General features: G+C 51.5%; 8 protein-coding genes across 8 annotated transcripts; 4 read left to right on the top strand and 4 right to left on the bottom strand.

Moving 5' to 3' along the window:
- Nucleotides 1–2120: 2120 nt before the first annotated feature.
- Nucleotides 2121–4098, top strand: Asppvi_011058 (acyclic terpene utilization AtuA family protein; the record flags this gene model as incomplete). Its single annotated transcript, XM_043306894.1, has 3 exons — nt 2121–2148; nt 2201–2535; nt 2587–4098. The coding sequence occupies 3 exons, from the start codon at nt 2121–2123 to the stop codon at nt 4096–4098; spliced, it is 1875 nt and encodes a 624-aa protein (XP_043162829.1).
- Nucleotides 4099–4343: 245 nt separating this feature from the next.
- Nucleotides 4344–6750, bottom strand: Asppvi_011057 (MRX complex nuclease subunit; the record flags this gene model as incomplete). The annotated part of the gene is made up of 2 exons (XM_043306893.1): nt 4344–6682; nt 6735–6750. 2 exons carry the CDS (start codon nt 6748–6750, stop codon nt 4344–4346), a joined length of 2355 nt encoding a protein of 784 aa, XP_043162828.1.
- A 544-nt stretch (nt 6751–7294) lies between these two features.
- Asppvi_011056 (F-box and WD domain protein) lies at nt 7295–10757 on the top strand (the record flags this gene model as incomplete). The annotated part of the gene is made up of 2 exons (XM_043306892.1): nt 7295–7646; nt 7711–10757. 2 exons carry the CDS (start codon nt 7295–7297, stop codon nt 10755–10757), a joined length of 3399 nt encoding a protein of 1132 aa, XP_043162827.1.
- A 494-nt stretch (nt 10758–11251) lies between these two features.
- On the bottom strand, nt 11252–12955 carry gel2 (1,3-beta-glucanosyltransferase gel2; the record flags this gene model as incomplete). Its single annotated transcript, XM_043306891.1, has 5 exons — nt 11252–12160; nt 12215–12499; nt 12557–12656; nt 12728–12858; nt 12947–12955. 5 exons carry the CDS (start codon nt 12953–12955, stop codon nt 11252–11254), a joined length of 1434 nt encoding a protein of 477 aa, XP_043162826.1.
- Nucleotides 12956–14098: 1143 nt separating this feature from the next.
- Nucleotides 14099–14738, bottom strand: Asppvi_011054 (TOM complex receptor protein TOM20; the record flags this gene model as incomplete). The annotated part of the gene is made up of 3 exons (XM_043306890.1): nt 14099–14304; nt 14374–14619; nt 14681–14738. The coding sequence occupies 3 exons, from the start codon at nt 14736–14738 to the stop codon at nt 14099–14101; spliced, it is 510 nt and encodes a 169-aa protein (XP_043162825.1).
- Nucleotides 14739–15097: 359 nt separating this feature from the next.
- Asppvi_011053 (exocyst subunit EXO84) lies at nt 15098–17297 on the top strand (the record flags this gene model as incomplete). Its single annotated transcript, XM_043306889.1, has 3 exons — nt 15098–15488; nt 15562–16840; nt 16901–17297. 3 exons carry the CDS (start codon nt 15098–15100, stop codon nt 17295–17297), a joined length of 2067 nt encoding a protein of 688 aa, XP_043162824.1.
- A 763-nt stretch (nt 17298–18060) lies between these two features.
- Nucleotides 18061–20384, bottom strand: Asppvi_011052 (putative ABC transporter; the record flags this gene model as incomplete). Its single annotated transcript, XM_043306888.1, has 2 exons — nt 18061–19592; nt 19649–20384. 2 exons carry the CDS (start codon nt 20382–20384, stop codon nt 18061–18063), a joined length of 2268 nt encoding a protein of 755 aa, XP_043162823.1.
- Nucleotides 20385–21078: 694 nt separating this feature from the next.
- Nucleotides 21079–22931, top strand: Asppvi_011051 (acyl-CoA synthetase; the record flags this gene model as incomplete). Its single annotated transcript, XM_043306887.1, has 3 exons — nt 21079–21110; nt 21205–21506; nt 21562–22931. 3 exons carry the CDS (start codon nt 21079–21081, stop codon nt 22929–22931), a joined length of 1704 nt encoding a protein of 567 aa, XP_043162822.1.
- Between the last annotated feature and the right edge of the window lie 54 nt (nt 22932–22985).

Genomic DNA, 22985 nt, shown 5'->3' with positions numbered 1-22985 from the left:
AAGTGGAGACCTGCAGCTACCTAGTGGTATCTAGCTCTGTTGCTCAGCACGACTTTCTGTTCTGAACAGGCGGAGAGATTTTCGCCCGAGAAACTGGGCTCTGCTCTACTGGTGAATCTTAAACAGACAACACGGAAAACAAGACTGGCAGATAAGGGAGCGATGGAAGAATACCGAGTATGCTCACCGGCAATGGATGGCTCTTGTAATTACCGACGGGATCACAACGGCATCTGTTGAAGGTTGTACTACACAAATGAAGCTTAATGGCAGAAACCCCATACCTAGACAATGTGTATTGTTATCTGTCTGGACTAGACTTCTACTACACTCCCACGCTAGTCTACTGCATACCACGGACCTGTAGAAGATATGACGGGCGGAAGTTTTACCGAACCAGGCAAGATGCACAGTGAAACTGTTCCAGGCCTCGGGAGAAGATCACGAATGCACCGAAAGCAGGCAGACGGGCTGGGTTGCTTACCAACGGACTTAACGGAGCGCGGATACTTTCTTCTTGTCATAAAAACTTGCGAGAACAAGGGTATTTTAGGAAGACGAAATGCCAATCATTGTGCTCAGTGCTCCGAATAGGATTGTTTGCTCAGATGCACAGCGTCATCAAGGGGTTTAGCTGGCACCTTAAACGGGAAATGTGCGGCCGAGGCAAGGCGAGGCTAACCAGCTGCAGCAGAACTACCTTAACCCCACTTCACCTCCAAGTACCTCGAAAGTTCTCGGCAACGAATCACGATCATGGATACTAAGGTAACACTAGATAATGGATGCGGAATAATAATGCGGAATTACGGCTGTCCCGCCCAACAACTAATCATGAAATAACAACTAATCACGAAATATCTACCCCTCTATAAGATGTGTCAGGGTCTAGTAGTGGACGGTTCTCGCCATTAAGGTCCTTCACGAGGCTTTAATCTCATATTCTAGCTTCATCTCCCGGTTTCGAATCCCGATGATCACCTCCAGTGATTGACTTTGGTCAACTTCTAAGAACCCCGACTCTAAGTTACTTTGCCTTTCACCGTTCACTGCTCCTACCTGAACATCCATCGGCTTCCTACAGTAACCTTGAACCATAGGCGAACCTAGCTAAAATTCGATAATTAATACTCAGGGGAGAGATAGTTGGACTTAGAAGTGCTTGGGAAGGCAAGTTCTAGACTACTAGTTGAATGATCTGCATGAAGGACTTTCCTGAAGAAGAAATTAGTGATACGACTCGACAACTTGACACTTGGCACTATGCTCCATAAAGTACCGCATGTCTCCAGTGTCCCTCTAACTACCCCTTGAATGATTGATGGCTCCGGAAATCAGAATAATGTCTCCTTTCCTGCTGGCGTGCTGAACCTAGACTGCTCAGCCTTTCGTGAGCATGACGACACATATCAACATTAGCTACTTATCATGAAGCCAGCGCCTGTTTCAAGCTTATTGAAGATGTCAGATTTTCAAATCAAGGCCTGAAAGAACCAAGAGACTATACTCAAGCTAGGTTGAAGCTTCTCCAGCTGGCTGGCAAAGGCAATGTTAGAAGCACTCAACCAATCATATCAGAACATAAGCTTGGTTTATAGTCGAATTCCATTGTCTTATGGTTGGTTACGTGAACTAGCAAAGCGGTTGTTAGATTTATTGACCTGACACCCAGCCTTTCACCTACTGTTCCACACGCTCGGGATGATTTGATGCAACCAGCGCATGTGGCGTTTCAAACACTTCTGCGGATATTATACAAGACTCCGGATCGCACTTTAATAAGTTTGATATACAGACTGTTAACTCGAGAATGAGGCACAGAGATAGAGTCACGTTCAAAGAAAAGAAGGCTTGATAGTGTTAATGCAGATGCATTACCCCGGATTGTTCTCAGATGCTGGCGCTAACCCCGCATTCCAGACCGAGGACCGAGCCATATTCCCTCGGTGCTACATCCGAATCCAACCAGTTACGAGAATCAATTTATACACCACAGCATCGGTTGACTCTTTCGACCATGTGTGTCTGGCTTTTGGATCGAGCAGTGTTTGCTGGTCAAGTCTGCTCATTAACTTTGAAAACTGCTTGCTATATCGGAATTAGCCTCACAGACTGACACGATGAGGACTCGCCCTATTCGCATCGCAGGTGAGTTGGTGATCTGTGACCGTGCTCGATGCACTGATACTGACTGAATAAGGTGCTTCGGGCTCTGCCTCTGACCGGCGCCATGCCATTGCTGAATTTGCCCACAATTATCCTCAAGATCCAGTCGATGTGATCATCGCGGACTTCCTGAGCGAAGCCAACATGGTCACAGGGGCAGCACGGAAGGTTGGCCAGCTGCAAGCACAGAGTAGGCAGGATGCAGCTATGCCGGGATATGAGCCCTCCTTCCTGCTGGCCCTAGAACCGGCGCTGGAGGATTTGGCGAAACACGGGATTAAGCTGGCCGTCAATGCGGGAAATTCTGATACTGAAGCGTTGTACAAGGTAGTAGCGCAGATGATACAAGCCAAAGGTTTGAAGTTAAAGGTTAGTAAATATTCTTTCCTTGCACTGAAGGCATACACTGATTGTGTACAGGTCGCTTGGATATCAGGCGATGAAGTTCTTCCTACTATCAAGAAATCTTTATGCTCTGGCAAATCCAAGTTTAGCAACGTCTACACGGGCGAGACCCTCTCGGAATGGCCATTTGAGCCAATATACGCCCAATCTTACCTTGGGGGTCTCGGAATCGCCGAGGCTTTCGCTCAAGGAGCCGACATTGTTCTGTGTGGACGGGTATCAGACGCATCGCCCGTGATTGGTGCAGCGTACTGGTATCACGGATGGGACCGTAGTAACCTCGATCAATTGGCAAACGCATTCGTGGCTGGCCACCTCATTGAATGCAGCACCTACGTATGTGGGGGCAACTTTACGGGCTTCAAAATGCTGGAGAACGCCGGTGGTGATGGCTGGACCAACATCGGATATCCCATTGCGGAGATCTCGGCAGACGGCCAGGTGGTCATCACGAAGCAATCATACTCTTCCGGTGGCGCTGTCACCGTCGACACATGTTCCTCGCAACTGCTGTACGAGATCCAAGGCCCGTGGTACCTCAACTCGGATGTGACTGCTATACTGACGGACATCCATTTCGAACAATTGGGTGTCAATCGCGTTGCTTTGCGCGGCGTTCGCTCTGCTCCTCCGCCGCCAACCACAAAGGTCGGCATCACTGCCCGTGGCGGGTTCCAAGCGGAAGTCTCCTGGTTCCTGGTCGGATTAGACATCGCAGCCAAGGCGAGGATGCTAGAAGACCAGATCCGGCACCTCCTCGCGCCGTACTCGTTCAGTTTCTCGGCCTTGAAGTTTTCCACCTTAGGCTCGTCACCGGATGACCCCAGAGATCAAGATAGCGCTACCGTCATCTTCCGAGTCGTCGCACAGGCTCGTAGAGCCGAAGACCTCGCMCCCTCCCGATTCCTCCGTCCCATCACGGACAACATCATGCAGGGATACCCAGGCGCCACCTTCCACCTGGACCTGCGCCAAGGCTTCCCCAAACCCGTCCACGAGTACTATGTCACACTCCTGCCCCAAGAGGACATCAAGCACCGAGCCCACCTCCCTTGGCAGAATCAAGTCGTCGATATCCTTCCTCCCCCGACGACCCGCCAATACCCACCCCGACAGCCCTCGCAGGCCATCACACACTCCCCCGCCAATCCGCAAGTGGATTTCGGACCGACAATCCGCGGCCCCCTAGGTTGGATTGTCCATGCCCGCTCCGGCGACAAAGGCCCAGACGCCAACTGCGGGTTCTGGGTGCGCCATAACGACGAGTATCTCTGGCTCCGCTCGTTGCTTTCTACCCCGAAAGCGAAGGAGCTCCTGGGTGATGCGTATAACGCCAATCCAGAGTTGGAGATTGAACGGTTCGAGCTGCCGAATCTACGGGCTGTGCATTTCTTGTTTCGGAATCTGCTAGATCGGGGAGTTGCGGTCACGACTACGGTGGATTTTCTGGGGAAGAATGTGGCGGAATATCTACGGGCGAAGTGGGTGGATCTGCCTGTGAAGTTTTTGAATAGGGGGAAGTTGTAGGCGTGGATGTGGCGTTATAGCCTCCTACAAAACCTAGTTTAGATGAGGGTTTCATGAGTGTCGAGATCAAAGCACTTGAAGAATGGTTGTTATTTTCCTCAAACATAAGACCTGTAATTGCCTGAACGCCATAGAGATGCAATACAGCTGATAAGACGCGCATTGGCTTCGTAAGGATGGAAGAAGAAAAGATATTCAAATAGGATGTTATTCTCAGCCCCTCAATATCATGCCTGCCAACGATTTTACCTACGTCTTCTGGAGCTCGGCATAGGCTCGAAAGCGTCACTGTCATCGTCGATATCCTCACTGGCCACGCTAGCAGCTCTGGTGCTCCGACTTGTTTTCGATGCTGTTCTCGATGCTTCAGCAGCACGTGATCGGGTACTGGTTTGAGAGCCCACAAAATTCAGCGTCGTCTGTGTTTGTCTCGTTCTGCCAGTTGTTCGACCAGAAGCCGTGCCGCCAATGGTCGCTGAGGACGGGGCTGGTGACGCCGCGCTGCGTCCCGATCGGCGCTGACTTGTAGCTACCGAGCTTGCAGCTGGTTTGCGGGTCCTTGTTTTTGGCTGTTTGACGAATAGGGCTTGCGAGTCGTCATCGTCGTCCTCGTCCTCGTCAATGTTGGAGAGGGCTTGAGGGGCGGCATCCTCTTCATCGTCATCTAGCATGACTACATCGTCGTCTTCCTCGTCTGAGACTACTTGCTGTTTTCGACCTCTTGTCGTTTTCGCAGGAGTGCTCTTCTTTGTTGCTGGTGTTTTAGTCGTGGTACGAGATGTTGTAGTCGCTGCGGCTCGTCCACCTCGTCCACGGCCGCGACCACGACTCGACGCAGTCTTTTGCGGTTCTGTTCCGTCTTCAGCAGCTTCCTCTTCGTTGGGATCGCCACCTTCTTTATCAGAGTGAATTAGGGCGCCTGGTTGATCCTCCCACTCGCCGTCGAATTCCGTGTCCCATCCGTCGGGCTTTGGTTTGAACCGTTTTTTGCCCCGTGTGCTTCGTTTCTTTATCCCCCGAGAAAACATTTCTTCCATCTGTGTCCGGTATTTGTCCATGGCCTTTTGTATAGAACTCTGGGCTAGTTCTTCGTCATCCATGTCGTCACCTTCACGATCTAAGTTCATCAAATGCTTGACCTGGCTTTCTAGGGACTCGTTGACGAACATCTCCATTGCATGCTTGTCATCCTTGTCGATGAATTGAGCCACGGCGTCTCCGAAAGAATTCTGCGGAAGGATAGTCAACGACTGGGCGGCGAGAAACTCGCGCACCAGCTGTTCCACCTTGACGGTGTCCAGAGTGGATAGCTGAGACATGGCGGCTTCATCGACTTCGTCGTCCTTCTTGCGTGTCGTGGTATTCTTCTTCTTCCGATAGAATTGCACCACGTCGTTCACGTTGGCGACCTTTCCCACAAAACGGTTGGAAAAGCGCTGAGGGTTTTCACAGTCATAGCTGCCTCCTTCTGGCGTGGATGTCTCAACACGAAGCCTCACTAGCGGTAATGGAACTTCGCGCTCCTCATCTTCATCTGCCTCATCCTGCATTTCCAGCCATTCCGCTTTGGCTTCCTCGATTAGTTCCTCGACAATCGAGATCAGGAAGCGCGTAACTTCAGTCCTGTTGTTCTCTTTGCGGGCCAACTTCTGCGCGCCTTTTTCTTCTGACAGCACAATCTCTTTCATTGCGAAGGGACGTACTGTTCTCAGACGGATGGGCTCACATTTGAACTCACGGCCAGTGATGCTAAGAATCGCGACGTGCTTTGGAACCGCTTCGCCAGGAACAAGGGATGTCGCTACCGACGATCCTGGCTGCATGACATGAAATTTCGTCTCCGGGTTGAGTTTTGGATTGATTAAGCATTCGTGTTCGTGGCCCCAGATGACCAGGTCGAGGAATTCTGGGAGGAAATTTTCTGGAAGATAGTCTGTCTCGGTATATGCGTGATGGTTCTGATGGACGCACATCAAGTTGAACCAATCGTTCTTTTGAATGGAAGGCTGATAGAACTTCACTTTACCATCCCTGAATGTCCTGAAAAGCCTCTCATCCCGTACATTACTCATACCGTACAAAGCTAACTTTGTGCGCCCTTTCTGTAGCAGCACTGGCTTGATATGGATGTTATCGGACTCCGGTGTTCGACCGTAGTAATTTAACAACCCTGATACCTGGAGAAGATCCAAGGCCGCCAGATGACCCTCGCCTGACGGATCGTCGTGGTTTCCATGGATTGAGAAAATCGGAATGGCAACGTTGATGTCCAAATCTTCGTAGTTGACGTGGTTGAACGCCCCTTGGAAGTTCTCACTCGCATCACTGAGCATCTCCAACTCACAAGGCTTGTCACCCAAGCAGTTCATTCGGATTGACCGCATGACTTGATACATGGACTTTCGGGACGGCTTGTTCTCATGGAAAAGATCGCCAGCAAGGAGTACCATGTCCACGTCTCGTTCTTTGGCCAGACACATCACCTCATGGAAGCTCTTCCAGCTGTCATCGCCCCTTATCGGATCTCGCTCATTGTACCCGACATGGTTGTCGGTTGATACAAGGATGCGGATAGTTTCCGCGTCTATGCGAATCAGCCTTTGAAGCTGGAATGACTTTTATAAATCGCTGCTTACCACTGATGCCAGGCATATTCAAAGCAGAGAGTTAATCACACATGTATGCAGGAATGGAGGAGTAGCTGCGGTCTTTTCCAGGTAACCAGAGAGCAACAAGAGCTTAAATGGGAACTACGGAGGACAGTTGCTTAGATGCCTGGAGAGTGCTGCCTGCAGACAACAAACACATCCAACTTCTTTCGACGTGAATTCATGAAAGACTTGCCATCTCAGCCTGATTAATATAGTCGACCTAGGAGCTCGAAAATTTTCTCCATAGATTATTTTCCCTGAAGTTCTCATGCTGTTATTGCGGACGAAAAAGCAATTTGCCTCCAAGGCGCGACCGCGTCACGTGTCTCGGGACGCGAAAGTCTGCCCCCCGCCATCGACCATCCGAATCTTGAATCTTGACTCATTCCTTGATTCCCCCTCCAACCCTCCATTTGAGTCCTATCTCAGCATCGATTCTGTCGCATTTCCTTCGTCACTCCTCTCTGACCATCATCCCGGCTGATCCAGGTTTCTCCGCTGGTTCAGTCGTCTACATTGTCCCTCCAACCTTACCAGACCTTTTTATGCAATCAGAGCCATCTGCAGTTCTCCAATCGAGTTGCCCAGCAGAATCGCCATCCGGAGACACTTTCAATCCCACCCAGCATGGACATGAACTTTACGGAGAGAATTACCGGGTCTCCGGTCTTCCTCATGAGGGAGTCGGAGACCCTGACGCTGGCGTCGAGGACGACAGCCTCTCGTCCTTGAACACGATGAGTTCCGATCCACTCCTTCACTCATCGTCGGCTGTCAGCGGTGCCAGTCAGAACGGGAACGCCATCCCACAATCTCCCAGCAAGCGAGCAGATTATCGCTCCAAGAAAGCAAATTTCAATGCTCAGCCGCGTATATCCCTGGGAGCCTTGCCCAATGGTACGTCATCATTCTTACTAGCGCAGTTACTAGCGATCAACGAGCTAACGATCGGAACGCGCAGAGGTCCTGACTCACATTCTCTCTCATCTGCCACCGCCCTCGTTGTCGTCTATCTCACTTGTGTCCCGCCGCTTTTATAGCTTGGTCACGACCCCTCACGCCTGGAGAATTGCATTCTCCCGGTACTTCCCGGGTCCGTACACCGTGGAAAATGGCGCTCGCCTCTCTGCAGCGGACGGCTCGGATAACGTGGCTTCAAATAAGCGGTACTTCTCGAGACTGACTGCGCTAGCTTCGTGGAGAAGCGAATACATTCTGAGGACTCGCTTGTTGAGATCGCTTGCAAGGGGCAAGCCAGCTCAGTTCGAGCCGTCCAAGAAACATGGTACGGTTCGAGCTGCCAATGTACGTAATGGCAGCGCTGTAGCCACCTACACTTCACAGCTCATGTACCCCGTGAGTCACCTCGGTGGATCTTTCGGCGCAGAAGATGCCAAGAAGGAGCCGCATTTTATTCATGGTGCATCGGAACAGGGAATTGCATCTGCTAGCGACCCCTCAACGGTCAAAGTCGGTACATGGGGCCTGGCAGATCATCAGATGTTCCGGCATTTCGCGGACTTGTTTCCTGGCGATACCGAATACGGCCTTGGATCCGGCGACCTTGTTGGGCAGCCCAACTGTATGGACGTCAGTCAGCCATATGGTATGATCTATGGCGAAGGCTGTCCGCAAGGTCGCAGTTACTTCATCTCGACTACGGAGCAGCGTGGCCGTTTCCTTGGACTCGTGGAATCAAGTTCCCTACCACAACAGGGCGTCCCAGCGCTTAACCCGGCGACAACTTCAATCACTGCGGTTTGGATCGCCAAGTCGCCGCACATCCTTAAGATGACAGGAGGCTTGGTTGGGATGCTATCTGGCTCATCTGTTGGTATCCTTACTGCCTACGCCCTCGGACCTCATCCTACTTATGAGAAGCGGTTTGAGAGAGGCCAGGTCACGGCTAAATGGGCTATTTGCCCCGGCGTCCCCATCATTGGTATCGCTGTTGATGATGATTATTCCAAGAAACGCTCCTCTCGTGGCAGGATATGGGCAACGGTTCTTAATGCTCTCGGAGAGGTGTTCTACCTAACAGAAATACCTCGACAACCCGATATTGCAGCAAAGTTGAGCGCAGAGGAACTTGATCAGCTTGCTTGGAAGACTGGTAGAAGTGTTCGATGGGAGCTCATAGAAGCGAGCAGGCGAACTGCACGCCCAGACCCCTTCAACAGGGACCCTGTCGATGGAAGCTACAGCCCTAGGTCGTCATCGGACTCGATGAAGCTGGATGAACAGCAGATAGCTGCCGAAACCAAGGAGATTGAACGTTTTCTGAAATTCAGACCCAAACATTTCCGAAAGGTTTGTGAAGGCTGGGATATGAGACGCGATCTGAAAGTCGACTTTGCCGGTGATGACGGGCATGGCGCTGGTGAATCAATCATGGTTATTGGTCGCGGCGCTGGTGAAGGTGAAAAAGCCTCGATTCACAGGTTCACCAGAATCATGTTGAAGTCCGATCTGCCAGCGACTTCTGGAACTCTTCCTCATGTCACTGGTGACGCTACACCTCGATCTCTTTTTGGTGGACCTAGCCATACACCTATCCCATCCTCCGCTTCGGATGAGACTAGTCTGCCTCCGTCCAGAACTTCCAGTTACATCAGTGATACAGTCTGCTCGGTTGCAAACACAGAATGGCGCATGTCAGACTTTGGGTTCGGCGACCGAAAGTCCGTCCGGATCACTACAAGCGCCTTGGATTCTTCCACTTATGCCGTCCTGACCGCTGACGAGGATCCACTACTGGGGATGTCTGGTGGCTCTGCCTTCTCTTCGGCCATGTCATCCCCATTGCCGCACATGAAGCAGTCGTCCGCGAGCCCTGAAGTGCCTGGAAATCGAGGACGATACCTCGCTGTTGGTACTGCCACAGGCGTGGTGTTCGTATGGGATATACGGGCGCCCTCGGCCAAGAGTACCGATCTTATCAACTCCGTGTCGCCGCTAAGGATCATTCAAACCGACTCACCACAGGTGTCGTGTCTTGCCCTGACAGCCTTATATTTGGTGCACGGTGGTAACGACGGACTTGTGCAAGCATGGGATCCCCTTGCCTCTACCACACGGCCTATTCGGACAATCAACTCACGGTTTTCTTCCCGAGCTCGTCGCCGATTAGTGCAAGCAGAAGCCTCTATGCATGGAGTTGGTAATAACTTCTTCGCATGCGGAGCCATATGCCTTGATCCGGATCCGACTGTGCTGAGAGGCATGGTCGCTCTGGGAACGCACCTTCGGTACTGGGCTTTTAGCTCCTCTGGCGCAGATCAATACAAGAGTAGTAAGCGTCGACTTCGCCGCGGCCATAGGGCTAGCAACATCACAGCTGAGGGCCAAAGATTTAGCAGCAGTGGCCGTGGAGCCCTCAAGGACTACATAGAGGACGAAAAGGTGGAAATGGAACGACAGAAAGTTGCCGAAGCGAAGGAAAGAGCGCATCTCAGCAACCGGTTTGGTGTCGATCTATTGGGGCCGGACGTCAGCGAGGAGCAACTTCTCGCCTACGCACAATTACTGAGCGAAGAAGCTTTCGCTAGTGAAGCCGTTAAGCGTGGTGACGGGGTCGATAGCTCGGTGATCAGCACCTCTCCAAGTGACACGATCGGTCGGAATGATAGTTCCGTCGCAGCAGACGACTATTCTTCCTCATCCTCTCCGCACCAGGACACGGTCGACGATGATCTTGCACCTGATATTGCTGAAGCTATCCGCCTGAGCTTGCTCGACGAGGGAGCTACACAGGAGAACTCTCCTTTCCCCTTGAAGTTCTCCAAAAAGTTTCAATCAAGTCACGGTGACATTTCACCAGGCGAATTGGTTGCTGCTGAAAGCAGTCGCCAGCAAGAGCTCGACGATCTGGAGTTTGCCATACAGTTGAGTCTCGCAGAGAGTCAGAGTGTTGGGCAAACAGAGAGACAGCAGCAGGAGGTATATCCTTCGCGGAGTGCATTCTCACCAGCCTCTGACAATGGTAAAGGCAAAGGAAGAGCTTTGTAGATGGACTCGTTCCCCCCCTTTTTTGGTTTTATTTTCTGAGTTGTTTTCAGATTTCCTTTTTACCTTCAATCATTAGATCTTACTAATCGTTTACATCGACTACATCTTGAACATTATCTTATGCTCTATCAACAAAGCATAGGGGCCTAGTCTACATTCCGCTGTATCCAAATCCACACAATCAATATGATTCAATTCTGAAAGATCACGTCGAGCATAATGTCGATCTCACATCTCTCTCTATACAAGTATTTCCTGGCAAATATCGAATTCATGAAATTTCCATATCAGGTAATAAAGCGTCATAGCTACAAAGAATAAAGCCAAGACTTATAAGCAAACTATATCAGAGCTTGATCTATATGTTCTGCACAAGAATGTACTGTGTTTAAAAGCCCCAAGCAGCGGCGAGGTCACATGGCCGCCTGGACGAAGACAAAGTGTTCTGAAATATTTAACAAGAATACAAACCAGGAGGCAAGAATATTAAGCTATTACAGCATGAAGAACGCCATGAACGAGGCAGCAGACAGCAGGCCAACGAAGGGCACAGAGATCGTGCCAGCGGCACCCTGCTTCTTGTCAGAGCCGGACGAAGACGAGCTGCTGCCCGAGCTGGAAGAACCAGAGGTTGAGCCGGAGCTGTGAGCACCAGGGGTATTGGACTCGCCGCTAGCCAGGACATTCAGCTTGATACCGGTGATTTCCTGGCCCTTGGCGTTGTAGATCTTCTGCGGGATATCGGTAGTCTTGACATCGACAAGTTTGCCGGTGTTGGCGCCGGAGAGGCCGTTGTCGATCATGGTCTGGACCTTGGTGGGTCTCTTAGGCAGATCGAAGGAGTCGGTGAAGGTGGAGTTGGTGATAAGGGAGGAGTCGCACTTGGGGGCCTTGGCGGAGGTCTGCGTTGTGTTGGAGGCTTGGATGCGGCTCATGTCGAGCTTGGTGTACTGCGCCATGAGGTTGTCGTAGTCGCCAAGGAGGGTGGCGGTGCCGTTGTCGTTGATCTGGACGAGACCGTACTCGTTCTCCTCCTGGGTGTATTCGTAGACGAGACCGCCGGAGAAGGACTGGGTCATTTCCGCGCCGTAGAGGGCCTCCACTTCGGTGAAGTAGCGGGGCTTGACTTCGTTGCAGCCGTACTCGGAGAAGAAGACGGGGAGAGAGGCGTTGGCGAAATCCTCAGTGAGGACGTCATAGCCGCTCTTGGTGTAGGACGAGTTGCCGCACCACGAGTAGGAATTGAGGCCGAAGAAGTCAGAGTGAGAATTGGCGTTGTCCTCGCACATAAAGTAGTTGAGAGTGTCCATGAGGATGGGACGGATATCAGCAGCAGAGTAGCCAACAGGAATGGTGCGGTTAAGATTCTTTGCGATGTAATCCTTCATGTCACGCTGAACTGCCTACAAAAGTGTCAGTGGACCTGCAATCGCAAGTTGTTGGGATAAATGACATACCCGAACGTAAGTGGGAACGTTCTTGACACTCTGCTCGTTGATGACCTCGTTTCCAGCGAAGAAGGCCAGGGTGTTGGGGAAGTTCTTGAACGCTTCGACGATGCCAAAGACCTGCTGGAAATAGACATCGTTGTAGGTGCTTTTAGGGTCGGTCCTGTCGAGGTATCCGCCAGACAGGGGCGAGTTGACATCTAGGATCATGTAGATACCAGCCGCGTTGAAGATGGATGCGCACTTGTCGTGGTTGAGACTCGGCGACAAGTTGTAGATACGGATGGTGTTAACCTGTTTTCGCGTAAGTAATGCATCGAATTTTCCTCAGCAAAACAATATGAATCTTACGCCCAAACGCTGCATAAGAGCGGCATCCCGCAAGCATGCATCAGGATCGCTGAGAGGATCTTTGTCCTTGGTGAAGCCAGAGGAACCGCCGGGCTGGTAGCTGTTGGACAGGAGAACGGACGATCAACAATTCCGCCTTCTAATGGTCCGCATCGCAGAGTGGATCCTTACTCGACACCCAAGATCTGGAACCGAGCACCGGTTTGACTGTTCACAAAGTCCTTTCCCTTAACCTCAACGGGCACGACGGCGCTGGCAGTTGTCGCGAGAGCGCAGACCGCCGTGAAAAGGCGAACATAAGTCTGCAAATCATTCTCAGTATATCAATCAAGAGATCAAATAGCGCAAGGAGGATATAATGAAAGTATTAGAAATTGACGTGTGACGAACCGGAAGCATGTTTGAACGTGGTAGAATAGTATTGACCCGATGGGGATTAGATGCTGAACGATTGGATGGACCCTTCCACAGGAAGTGCCGGAGCGAAAAGAGGGGCTTGGTTAAAGGGTTCAAGGGGCTTCAAAAAGAATGACTGAAGTTAGGGAGGCGTATAAACAAAACAGAAGGAAGCGATCGTGGCGATTAAAAGATATAACCCACGCGACAAGGAGAAAGGACTCGAGGACGGAAGGAACAGAAATGAAGAAGGGAGTAGTAAGGGGAAGAGGACTGAGTTAGATCTTCATTTTGGAAACAGATAGGGCCAAGAGTAAATTATCAGCGCCCAGGAGTTAAATTAGATGATTTATCAAGGCTAAAATCTGGGCACAATGAACGCCAGTGGAGCATCGTGAGAGTGAAACAGTGCGGCCAAGCGGCGCTAACAACAATCCGGCTCATCCACTACGCCAGCGTCGCACCTCAAGGGTCAGACTGGGTTGCAGAGGCTGGGATTGGGTCATTCCATGATCCTAAAGAGTCAGACATTATACAAATTCGTCTTGGATGTTCTTGGGTCCTCCTGTTCAGAATCTGACTGCCTTCGAATGAGTTACAACCTCAAAGAGAATACAACAGCTAACCGAACTTTACTTTTTCTTCAAAGACCGTCTTTCACCCTGCTAGAACCACTGATCCTTCTAAAATACAACCCAAAGCATACCCATCGTAACGGAGGATTCGGAGACAGAGGTACTACCGGGGCTCAGCCACCCAGCGAAATGTGGTGTCTGGCCAGGTCCGGGGCCAAGGAGACCGATGATAGGCAAAAGGGGAGAAATACACATAAATAGAACGAAAAGTCATGGCGCCGAGAAATACCAAGATGGTCCGCCACATCGGCGGCCAAGACAATGCAAATGTACAGGTGGTGGAAGAAGAAAGGTCACAAGTAGTGGAGATGTTGCAAGCGCCACGTGTGAGAGAGAGAGATTTGACGAAAGGAGAATCAGATAGGTCAGTCTGGAGAAGTGACCAGGCCACGGCCCAGCGTGGACCGGAAGCTCAAGAAACCAAGGCCAAGACTCCTATTGCGGGAAAAGGCGAAAGGACGGAGACGCGGAGGGTAAAGTGCTGTGGAGGGCCGCCGCTTTCTTATGGCATTTATTCGACGCCGTGGTTGTCAGCACTGCCACCCTCGCCAGTGAAAGAACCCAATTTGAGACCGGCGTCCATGGCGACCATTTCGGCCAAGACCTCCAACACATCCTTAGGGACGGTCTTGTCATATATCGAGATCAGGTCCTTGGGCTGAGGGTAGACCTTGAGAGCCTTGTAGAAGCACAGAGCAGCTTCAATCTGGTCGGAGCCTAGATGCGAAGGTGTGTGAGCTGACTTTGTGTGTTGTTCGTCGTGATGACTTGTGATGTTGATCATACCTTCGGCACACAGAGACTCTCCGCGAGCGACTTGACCCATGAAATAGGCCTCCTTCTCTTCCAAGTCTGTTGGGAAACCTTCATCCTTGGCCTGCTGAACTGCCTTCTTGATGGCTTCCCGTTGCATCGCTCCCTGGGCTTCTGCTTCCTCCTTGACAGCACGCGCAAGTCGACGGTTGTTTCTCTTCAGGCTTCTGCGGAACTCCGGATCGGTCTGTCTCTTGTGGTCAAAGTATACAGCGTAGGCTACAGGATGAGTCAACTTCGGTTTGAATATATGCGATCGATGCATTTCCTCGGCACTTACCCAAGAGGCCGGTCAAGATAGTGCCGGCAGAAGCGGCCACCAAAGTTGAGGTCTTCATGTTGGTGCGGACAGAGGAGGTATTTAGTTAAATTTAAAAGGGTAGAATACAATCCCGGAAGTAAAAAGAAAACAAAATAAACCTCTCGTGGTTCCAACAAGGGGATGGCAAGGTATTCCCTTTGACGACTGGAAGTTCTGGTGACGCCCGTCTTGAGCTTGTAAACCGGGCAGCCGCGATAATTTTGAAGGGCGGGATCATTGTTGTTCCGCCTCGGGGTTTCTGTCCCGCTTGAGCGCCCAACGGGACAGCTACGTATGACAAACAGCTCGTCATGTTGCAATGCTTGCGCTTTTCCTCAGCTTGTTCATAGTTATCATCTAATCGATCCCGCTTGCTGAGCGTCTCAGTCCCAAAATATGGAAGGTCGCGGATTGACCCTCCGAAGTAGAACGCGCCGCGCTCGTCCTCAAATCAGTGCTCCCAAGCCCATATCTGGACCGCTTCCACCTAACGACAAGAGTACCGATTCGGGCCAGGGAAACAATATCTCTCAGCCAGTGTCTCGCGAGCGAATCCCCACGAATGGCGCGACCTCAGATCTGGTAAAGCGGAGATACTCGACGCGATTCAATCAAGCTCCGGAATTCGATGCCAGCGCCCCCCCTGTCCCTGGTCTCCCTGCGGCAGCAAGCCACTATGGCGGATTGAGTCCTCCGGAAGCCAGCAGAAAGCCGTCCTCGGACTCCTCCGGGCCCCCGCAAGTTGATTTGAATGCATTGAGGGATCCAAGTCTGCCGGTAGACAGATGTGAGTCGTTGTGAAGCTTAGCTACCGTTCCGGGCAGATCTCATGTAGGCTAATCCGGCTTGCCAACTTGTAGATGTAGCAAACCTGCTCGCCAATGCTACGGAAGAAGAAATCGAAGAGTACCAAAACAATCTACGGAAAGTGAGAAACAGAACGTCCACCGACCTTCAGCAGAATGTGTACCAGAATCGCACCCAGTTCATCAAGATCAGTAAGGAGGCGGAGAAGCTCAAAGGCGAGATGCGGACGCTTCGGACTCTGATGGCGGAACTCACCACTGCTCTGGGCCAGACGGCTATTGGAAATGCCCCGAACCCTATGTCACCGACGACGGAAGACTGGGTACCGAAGCGCAACGCGAATCGCAGTTCAGTGGCCAATCTCGAAAGCATGTGGAATGTCCAGCTTCAAACACTATGGAAGACAGTTGAGGGATCACAAAAGTTCTTACCTGTAGCGCCAGGCCGGCATATTGTGATGGAGACAGGGCAGTGGGTCGAGCTGGACTCGGCCACTTGGAAGCCTAGGCGCCCTGTTCACATCGTGCTTCTGAACGACCATCTCCTGGTGGCTGCGAAAAAGCGAAAGCGAGTCGACCAAAACAACCCCAACCATCGAGGGCCGGTTCCGACGAAACTTGTAGCCGAGGAGTGTTGGCCGCTACAAGATGTTGACATGATTGACCTCGGCGCCAATATGGGCACTGGGGCAGCCCGCGAAGAAGCCGAAGAGCGAGGTATCGCAAACGCAATTAATGTCCGAGTAGGCTCAAAGACTTTCACATATCGCCACGACAAGCGGGATAGTTCCGACAAGAGCGAGCTTCTTGCGACTTTTCGAAAAGCGGTGGAGGACCTTCGGCGAACACTGCGGTCCGAGACAGAAACTGCCACCAAGCCCACTGATGGATTTGGCTATGCAGGCGTCAGACATTCCGTTTCTCAAAAGTCTGATCTCCTTAATGGTTCAGACGCTTCCCGCGACAAGCCCGAAGTTCGCATTGATGTTGATGGAAAGCAGCAGAATCTTCGATGGGTGGATGGACAAGTGGATGAACTCGACATCGATATCGCCCTTCAACGTTTCGAAGAAGCCGTTTCTGGCATTGAGCGGCTTAGGAAATTAGCCAGGGGCTTGAAGGGTAACTCGGTTGCGCAGCAAATCATCAACAGCAAGGTTGATGAACGTGCGGCGAAGCTGGCCAGTGTCTTATCACGAGCATTAGCTGGCACTCACTCGTTCTTGAATGCCACCAAGACGAATGTTACCTGGCTCACTCGTCTAGGCTTTGAGGATCAGGCTCGGGAGTCCTACTTGAAAGCCCGATCTGATGTGATCTCCAAACGGGTCCGGTAAGTCTTTATCGCCAGGGCCCCAATTTTGAATTTAGGACTAATTTGAGACGGATCTAGGGCATGTGTCTTCGAGGGCGATCTCCCCCTCTATATATTCCAGGTTTCCTACGTCTATTTCACCTTGATCAAAAACACTATCAACATCTACCAGCAATGCTTCCCGTCTGTTATGACGAGTGCCTGCATCAAGTGGGCCAAACACCACTTGGACGGATTCAATGCCCTTCTCACCCGGCAGCTCAGCAGCGTACAGCGAGGCACGACTGTCTGGCAGAAATGCATCGATATCGTACATGAGCATGCCGACTCTCTCACCGAAGTCGGTGTAGACTTCGCCGACTTTGTTGCCAAGGGATTGGATCTGCATGATGATGGTGGCGAGAAGCCACAGATGACTCGGTCGGAGTCTCTCATTTCGGGGCTGGCGGATGCTGCACGGGACCATGCTTTTTGATCAAGGATATCAGGAGGTCAGGATATCAGGGGTTTCTTCTCTGCGAGCTGCGCTCTGGGTAATATCATTTAAATTTCGATCAGACTCAAACAAGAGTAACAATTCATGCCTGCAATCCAAGACTCACAAATCCTTCTGCATGTTCAGGAACCTTTGAAAGAAACTTCTACCATTATTTCCCCTGACCTTTTATTTCTGCAATACCGATCAAAAAGCGGGTCCACCTGGTATTTGCTGCTGCTCTGATCGTAGCCGAAGGTATTATGGAACGGAAAGGGCCAATATACTACACTGGATTCCCGGCTAGAATCTTTCGTACGTGTGACCTGATTAATGAGCGTTAAGCCCTCGTGGCTGAAGATTCTAGACTGTTCAAGGTCGTCCCCTCATTGTATCTAACTTGTGATCGGGGCTGTCGATGCATTTAGGATGGGCTGGGGAATGAGGATAGACACAGTTTGATCCGAGGTTGGCTCAGGGGAATAGAAATCTCGCGGGGAAAGGACTCATCTGTAGCAGGATCCAACAAAAAACTAATCCATTCTCTGTGGTCTTCTAGTGCTCTGGAACATGGACTTGAAATGGGCGGTGGGATGCTGGAAATATTGACTGTTGACAAATTGGCAAACAGAGTAGGTGCTATTTGTACCGGTGCTTTTGCACACAGGGACCTGAGTTAGGGTTTCGCTAGATCTGGAGAACTAATGTACATGTGAGGTATGCTATGTAGAATCTGTCTATGTCTATCACCAACCAATGTTTATTATATCGTGTACCATTCATAAATATTCTCATCGTGGAGCCCACTCTTAGCGGAAGATTTCTTCTGCCGTACTGGTTTGGCTGCTTTATCGAACGCCGAAGGAGGAGACCATGCCAGATCCCAAATCTTAGGATCACTCATGACGCTGCCTCGTTGTAAGACCCCGAACCGGAAGTCAAGTGGCTCGCCTCCGTCGCCCGAATCAGACGGGAGACGCATATAGTATCGGACACTGTCAGGGATTTCCTCCTTAACGTGACTGATCATAATGAGGGCTTGTTCGTCGGATAGACCGCGGTGCCGTATTTCACTTGCTTTGGCGCTGGAGCCCTTGAGCCACGTAGCCTCCGTGCTTGTTGTACGCCTCGTGATGGAGGTTTTAAGATTGCCACGCATCTCACCGGCCTCGAGAAAGTGGATACACTTGTCTCTGAGGGACGCAGACATGTTGGAGAAAGGCTCGTCAAGGATGATTATATCTGGCTTGTGGATCAATGCACGAATGAAGAGCACGAGGCGTTGCTGTGCAGTGCTAAGTTCTCCGAACCGTACAGAGTCGGCATACTCGACATCGTAGTCTGTCGGCACGAAATCGCGATTTTTGGTAGTTTTGAGTTGTCCGATATTGGGGAATAGATCCATAGCGCGGTAATTCACACCAGGTGGTTTCTGTTGAGTTGTGACGGCTGCGTCTGGGTCTAATTCGGCTTTGAAGAACCTCAACGCCGCACTTACGTCCAAGTCTCGTTCGTGATCCAAAGTCGGCTTGGCAAGAAATGTTTCAGCAAAGGCAGACTCGATGGCCTGGCGAATGCTAAGTTGACGGGGAAAGAAAGCGTGAATTTCGGGGGACGAGTGACCAAGGCGCGATTGAAGTTCAAAGATCGAAATGCCTGGCTTGCCCGCCTCGGGCAAGCGCGAGCGCCCAAAGACCTTGATCGGCAAAGCGTAGGTTTGTGGATGGTCCGATGTAATCAAGGACAGTAATGTGGTTTTCCCTGAACCATTGGCCCCAAGCACCACCCAACGCTGGCCGCGACGAACGGTCCAATGCAGTCCCTCCTTTTTCTGAGCGCTGACGCTTTGCTTCCAGCCGCCGAGAACGACCTTGTCGCCGTATTGCACACGAACGCCTTCCATCTCGATCAGCGGCTCTCCCCCGTGAGTTGTCACTGCGTTACGGTGATTCGAGCTAGTCTCGATAAGATTGAGATCCCAGAGCAGTTGTCGATCCAGGGAGCCCGACTCCATGTCCTTTCGAGCTTCTTGCAGTATCTTCTGTTCCTCTTCACTGAGTGCTGGGGTCCTGCCCTTCTTTGTAAGATGCTTCCAGACATGCATGACTCTGTCCGCTTCCGACCTTGTGCCCTGGAACAGGATCTGGTTGGAGTTTCCGAGAAGAAGAATGTGGGTGATCCAATCCGGAAGATTGTCCTGCGGCCGCAAGGCGAGGATCAACCTTGGCGAGGCCTTCACTGCTAGGCGTTCGAGAAGACCGGAAATACTCCGAACTGTAGCTGGATCCAGGCCCACTAAGAGGATGTCAACACCCTTGTCATAAGTTCCCTTGTTACACAGAGTGACTTACTGAAAGGTTCATCAAGCAGTAACAGCTCTGGCTCACTGAGGAGGGCCTTTGCGATCCGCGCACGCCTTGTTTGGCCATTGCTCAGATTGGCAACGGGCATGTCGAGCAGCTCCCCTAAGCGCAAGTCGGTGATAACCTGCGCCAACAATTCCTCATTTCGGACCGTTCCATTCTCTTCTCCTTCTAAGGGATTCAGAGAGGTTTGACCCCGAAGATACTGGCGGACAGTCCAGTCGGTTTCTTCCCGAAGACTCTCATACCGAGCACTCAGGTACGCGCCCCGAGTGCCACCGATTGCCTCTGAACCCTCCCCACTGAATCCAATGTATTGAATTGCATTTCCCACAAACCGTAACCGAGCATCTTTGGCCGCGATCTCATCCGTGAGAAGGAAAGGGTAACTGCGAGCGGTGGGCGGAAGGCAGATGTACTGGCCGCGGAGGATATCAAGCAGCTGGGTTCTTCCCAACGAACCGATCACAGCCCAATGTTGTAGACTTTCCTTGCCCTCGGTGGGAGAAGGAGTTGGCTTCGAAGGTAGGACAAAATTTAAGTTTTGGAAGAGAGGGCGGTTACGGTCTTTGGCCGCATCGTCGGGAGTAGGATAGTTTTCGTAAAAAGTACCATCTTGGATGCGAATTAGCGGCGGTGCCAAGGAGGAGCCATGGCGAGCAATGCGGATGAAACTCGACGGTCTGAAGTGACAGGAGCGCGATATTGATCGTCTGAGCAGCATATTCTTGAATTTGTGGTCGCTCCCTCAAGGAGCCGTCGCATACGGCTTGAATGACGATTGACTGCTGATCTCCGAGTCGCTCGTGGTCGGCCTTAAGTCCGAGGCTGCAATCCCCGAGCTGGCCACGTGATCATTCTCAAGTATGGGAGAACCAGACGTAGGAAGCAATGCAATCAACAAACAATGAAAAAGAACCATAGTGCCCAATCGAAGACGACTTGATAGCGTCCTGGCAAGCGAAAGATTGGATACCTACACCTTGCGCATGCATCCGAGACAATCGCGGAATAGAACGACTTTCCTCGACTGCGACTAGTACTGGACGATATTGATCTCCCAGATACCAAGAGCCAAATGATAAAACCGGCAGTTACCACAAAACTTCTAGCTTAGCATTCCTTGTCAACATGCTGCAATGTACAATTTGTATTCATCCATTCCAGCGTCGTTCGGCCTACCTCATCTCTGTGTCGCCGGGTGACGACCGAACTCCGATAAGCGTCGGCTAAGATCAACTCCCCTCACTTGATTGAACAGCTAATCGAATATGTATGTACGGAGTGGATGACGGGGAAAGCGATCTTCGGAATTTCCGAATGTCCTTCGTCGGGTGATAGCTTTAACGTTTTCTCTTGGTGAATCCCCTGAATCACGGCCTTTATCATACCCCCTCTACAAGAGACGTAAGATAAACATGACTGTTGATCTCTCCACCACTAATGGCTGGTATGTCGAGTGAAGGTCCCCGCCCCTCAACTCATTATAGATCACCTATATCGCCACTATTTCCATAGGCCGACTCTGACTTCTATTCATGCAGTTCAGAGTCACACGAAGTCTCTCCATTAGATTCAATTCCCTCACTCCCCTTATTTCTCGAGGCACAGAAAGTTTCGCAGCACAATGCGGGGAAAGTTGCGGTAATAGATGCGGCCAAGGGGGAGCAATTCACCTACACGCAGCTTTTACTGGACACGGCAGCGTTGAAAAGGATCATTCTCGAGGAATTGCAGCTGGCAGATCTGGAAGAAAGACGCATCGCCTTCCTGGTCCCAAATGGATACGACTACGTTGTTACCCAGTGGGCCATCTGGGCTGCTGGCGGCGTTTGTGTGCCCCTCTGTACGTCTCGTAACTGGTGACTGTTGTAAGACTACTAATATCAATGCCATCAAAGGTACAACACACCCGGTCAAGGAATTACTTTACACAATAGACGACTCGGACCCATCTTTGGTCATTCTGCATCCTGCATTCGACAAGTTCAGTGAGCCGCTATGTGAGTCAGTAACCAAGAATGTGCCATTCATCGCTCTCCAGCCTTTTCATGCGAAAAACGATCTCTCATCGAATTCTCTGCCTACATTCAGCCCTGTCTCCTCTCTGGGTCGAAGGGCGCTGATGATCTACACATCTGGTACAACATCGAAACCCAAAGGTTGCGTCACAACGCACAAGAACATCACCTTCCAAGCGGGATGCCTTGTTGAAGCGTGGAAGTACAGCCCGTCCGACCACCTCATCCATGTCCTACCGCTTCATCACGTCCATGGGATCATCAACGGTCTAACAGCTAGTTTCCTCAGCGGAGCTACGGTCGAGATGTATCCCAAATTCGACCCGCAAGTCATATGGAACCGGTGGCAGGTCCAGGGCTCCTCTACAATGTTCATGGCAGTTCCGACGATATACGCTCGATTGGTCGATTACTTCGAGGCCAACATTCGCGGCACAGACGAGGAAGCCGCTGCGCGAAGTGGCGCCAACGCCTTGAGGCTCGTTGTAAGCGGTTCCGCGGCGCTCCCTACCCCTATCAAAACCAAGTTCGCCGCAATCACAGGCCAGATCCTTCTGGAGCGATACGGCATGACCGAGATCGGCATGGCGCTCAGTTGCGGGCTGGACGTCGAGAAGCGCATTGACGGCAGCGTCGGCTGGCCTCTGCCTGGCGTACAGGTGCGGCTGGTCGACAAGGAAACGGGCGCAATCATCGAGTCCGCGAACGAGGACGGCATGATTGAGATCAAAGGGGATAACGTCTTCCTCGAATACTGGCGACAGCCCGACGCGACAGCCAAGGAGTTCACTGCAGACGGTTGGTTCAAGACTGGGGATGTCGCACGGCGCGATGATACGGGCGCATACTTCATCCAAGGCCGGGCGTCGGTCGACCTGATCAAGTCCGGGGGCTACAAGATCTCGGCTCTAGAGGTGGAACGGAAGATGCTCGGCTTGGATGCCATTGAAGAAGTTGCTGTTGTGGGCCTGGCGGACGAGGAATGGGGCCAGCGCGTCGCTGCTGTTGTCAAGCAACGGCCTGGGGTGAGATATTTGCCTCTCTCGAGCACGTCTCTCGCAAAGCATGAACTGACGAAGCTGCAGACCGAGCCGCTGGAACTTCCCAGCCTTCGTGCGCAACTTAAGCAGGAGATGGCCCCTTACAAGATTCCGACGGTGCTGAAAATCGTGGACAGTATTGAGCGCAATGCGATGGGTAAGGTGAACAAGAAGGTAATTGTACAGAAATACTGGCCTGATAAGGCTTGATCTGGAATCGTCACTGGACTGCACCATATAACGTAAGCTTCATGACTCGCGGCC

This window comes from Aspergillus pseudoviridinutans (genome assembly GCF_018340605.1).
Source record: "Aspergillus pseudoviridinutans IFM 55266 DNA, scaffold_9, whole genome shotgun sequence".
In the NCBI taxonomy this organism is placed as follows: Eukaryota; Fungi; Ascomycota; class Eurotiomycetes; order Eurotiales; family Aspergillaceae; genus Aspergillus; species Aspergillus pseudoviridinutans.
The sequence above is the reverse complement of the archived record's forward strand: the minus strand, read 5'-3'. Positions and strand labels throughout refer to the sequence as shown.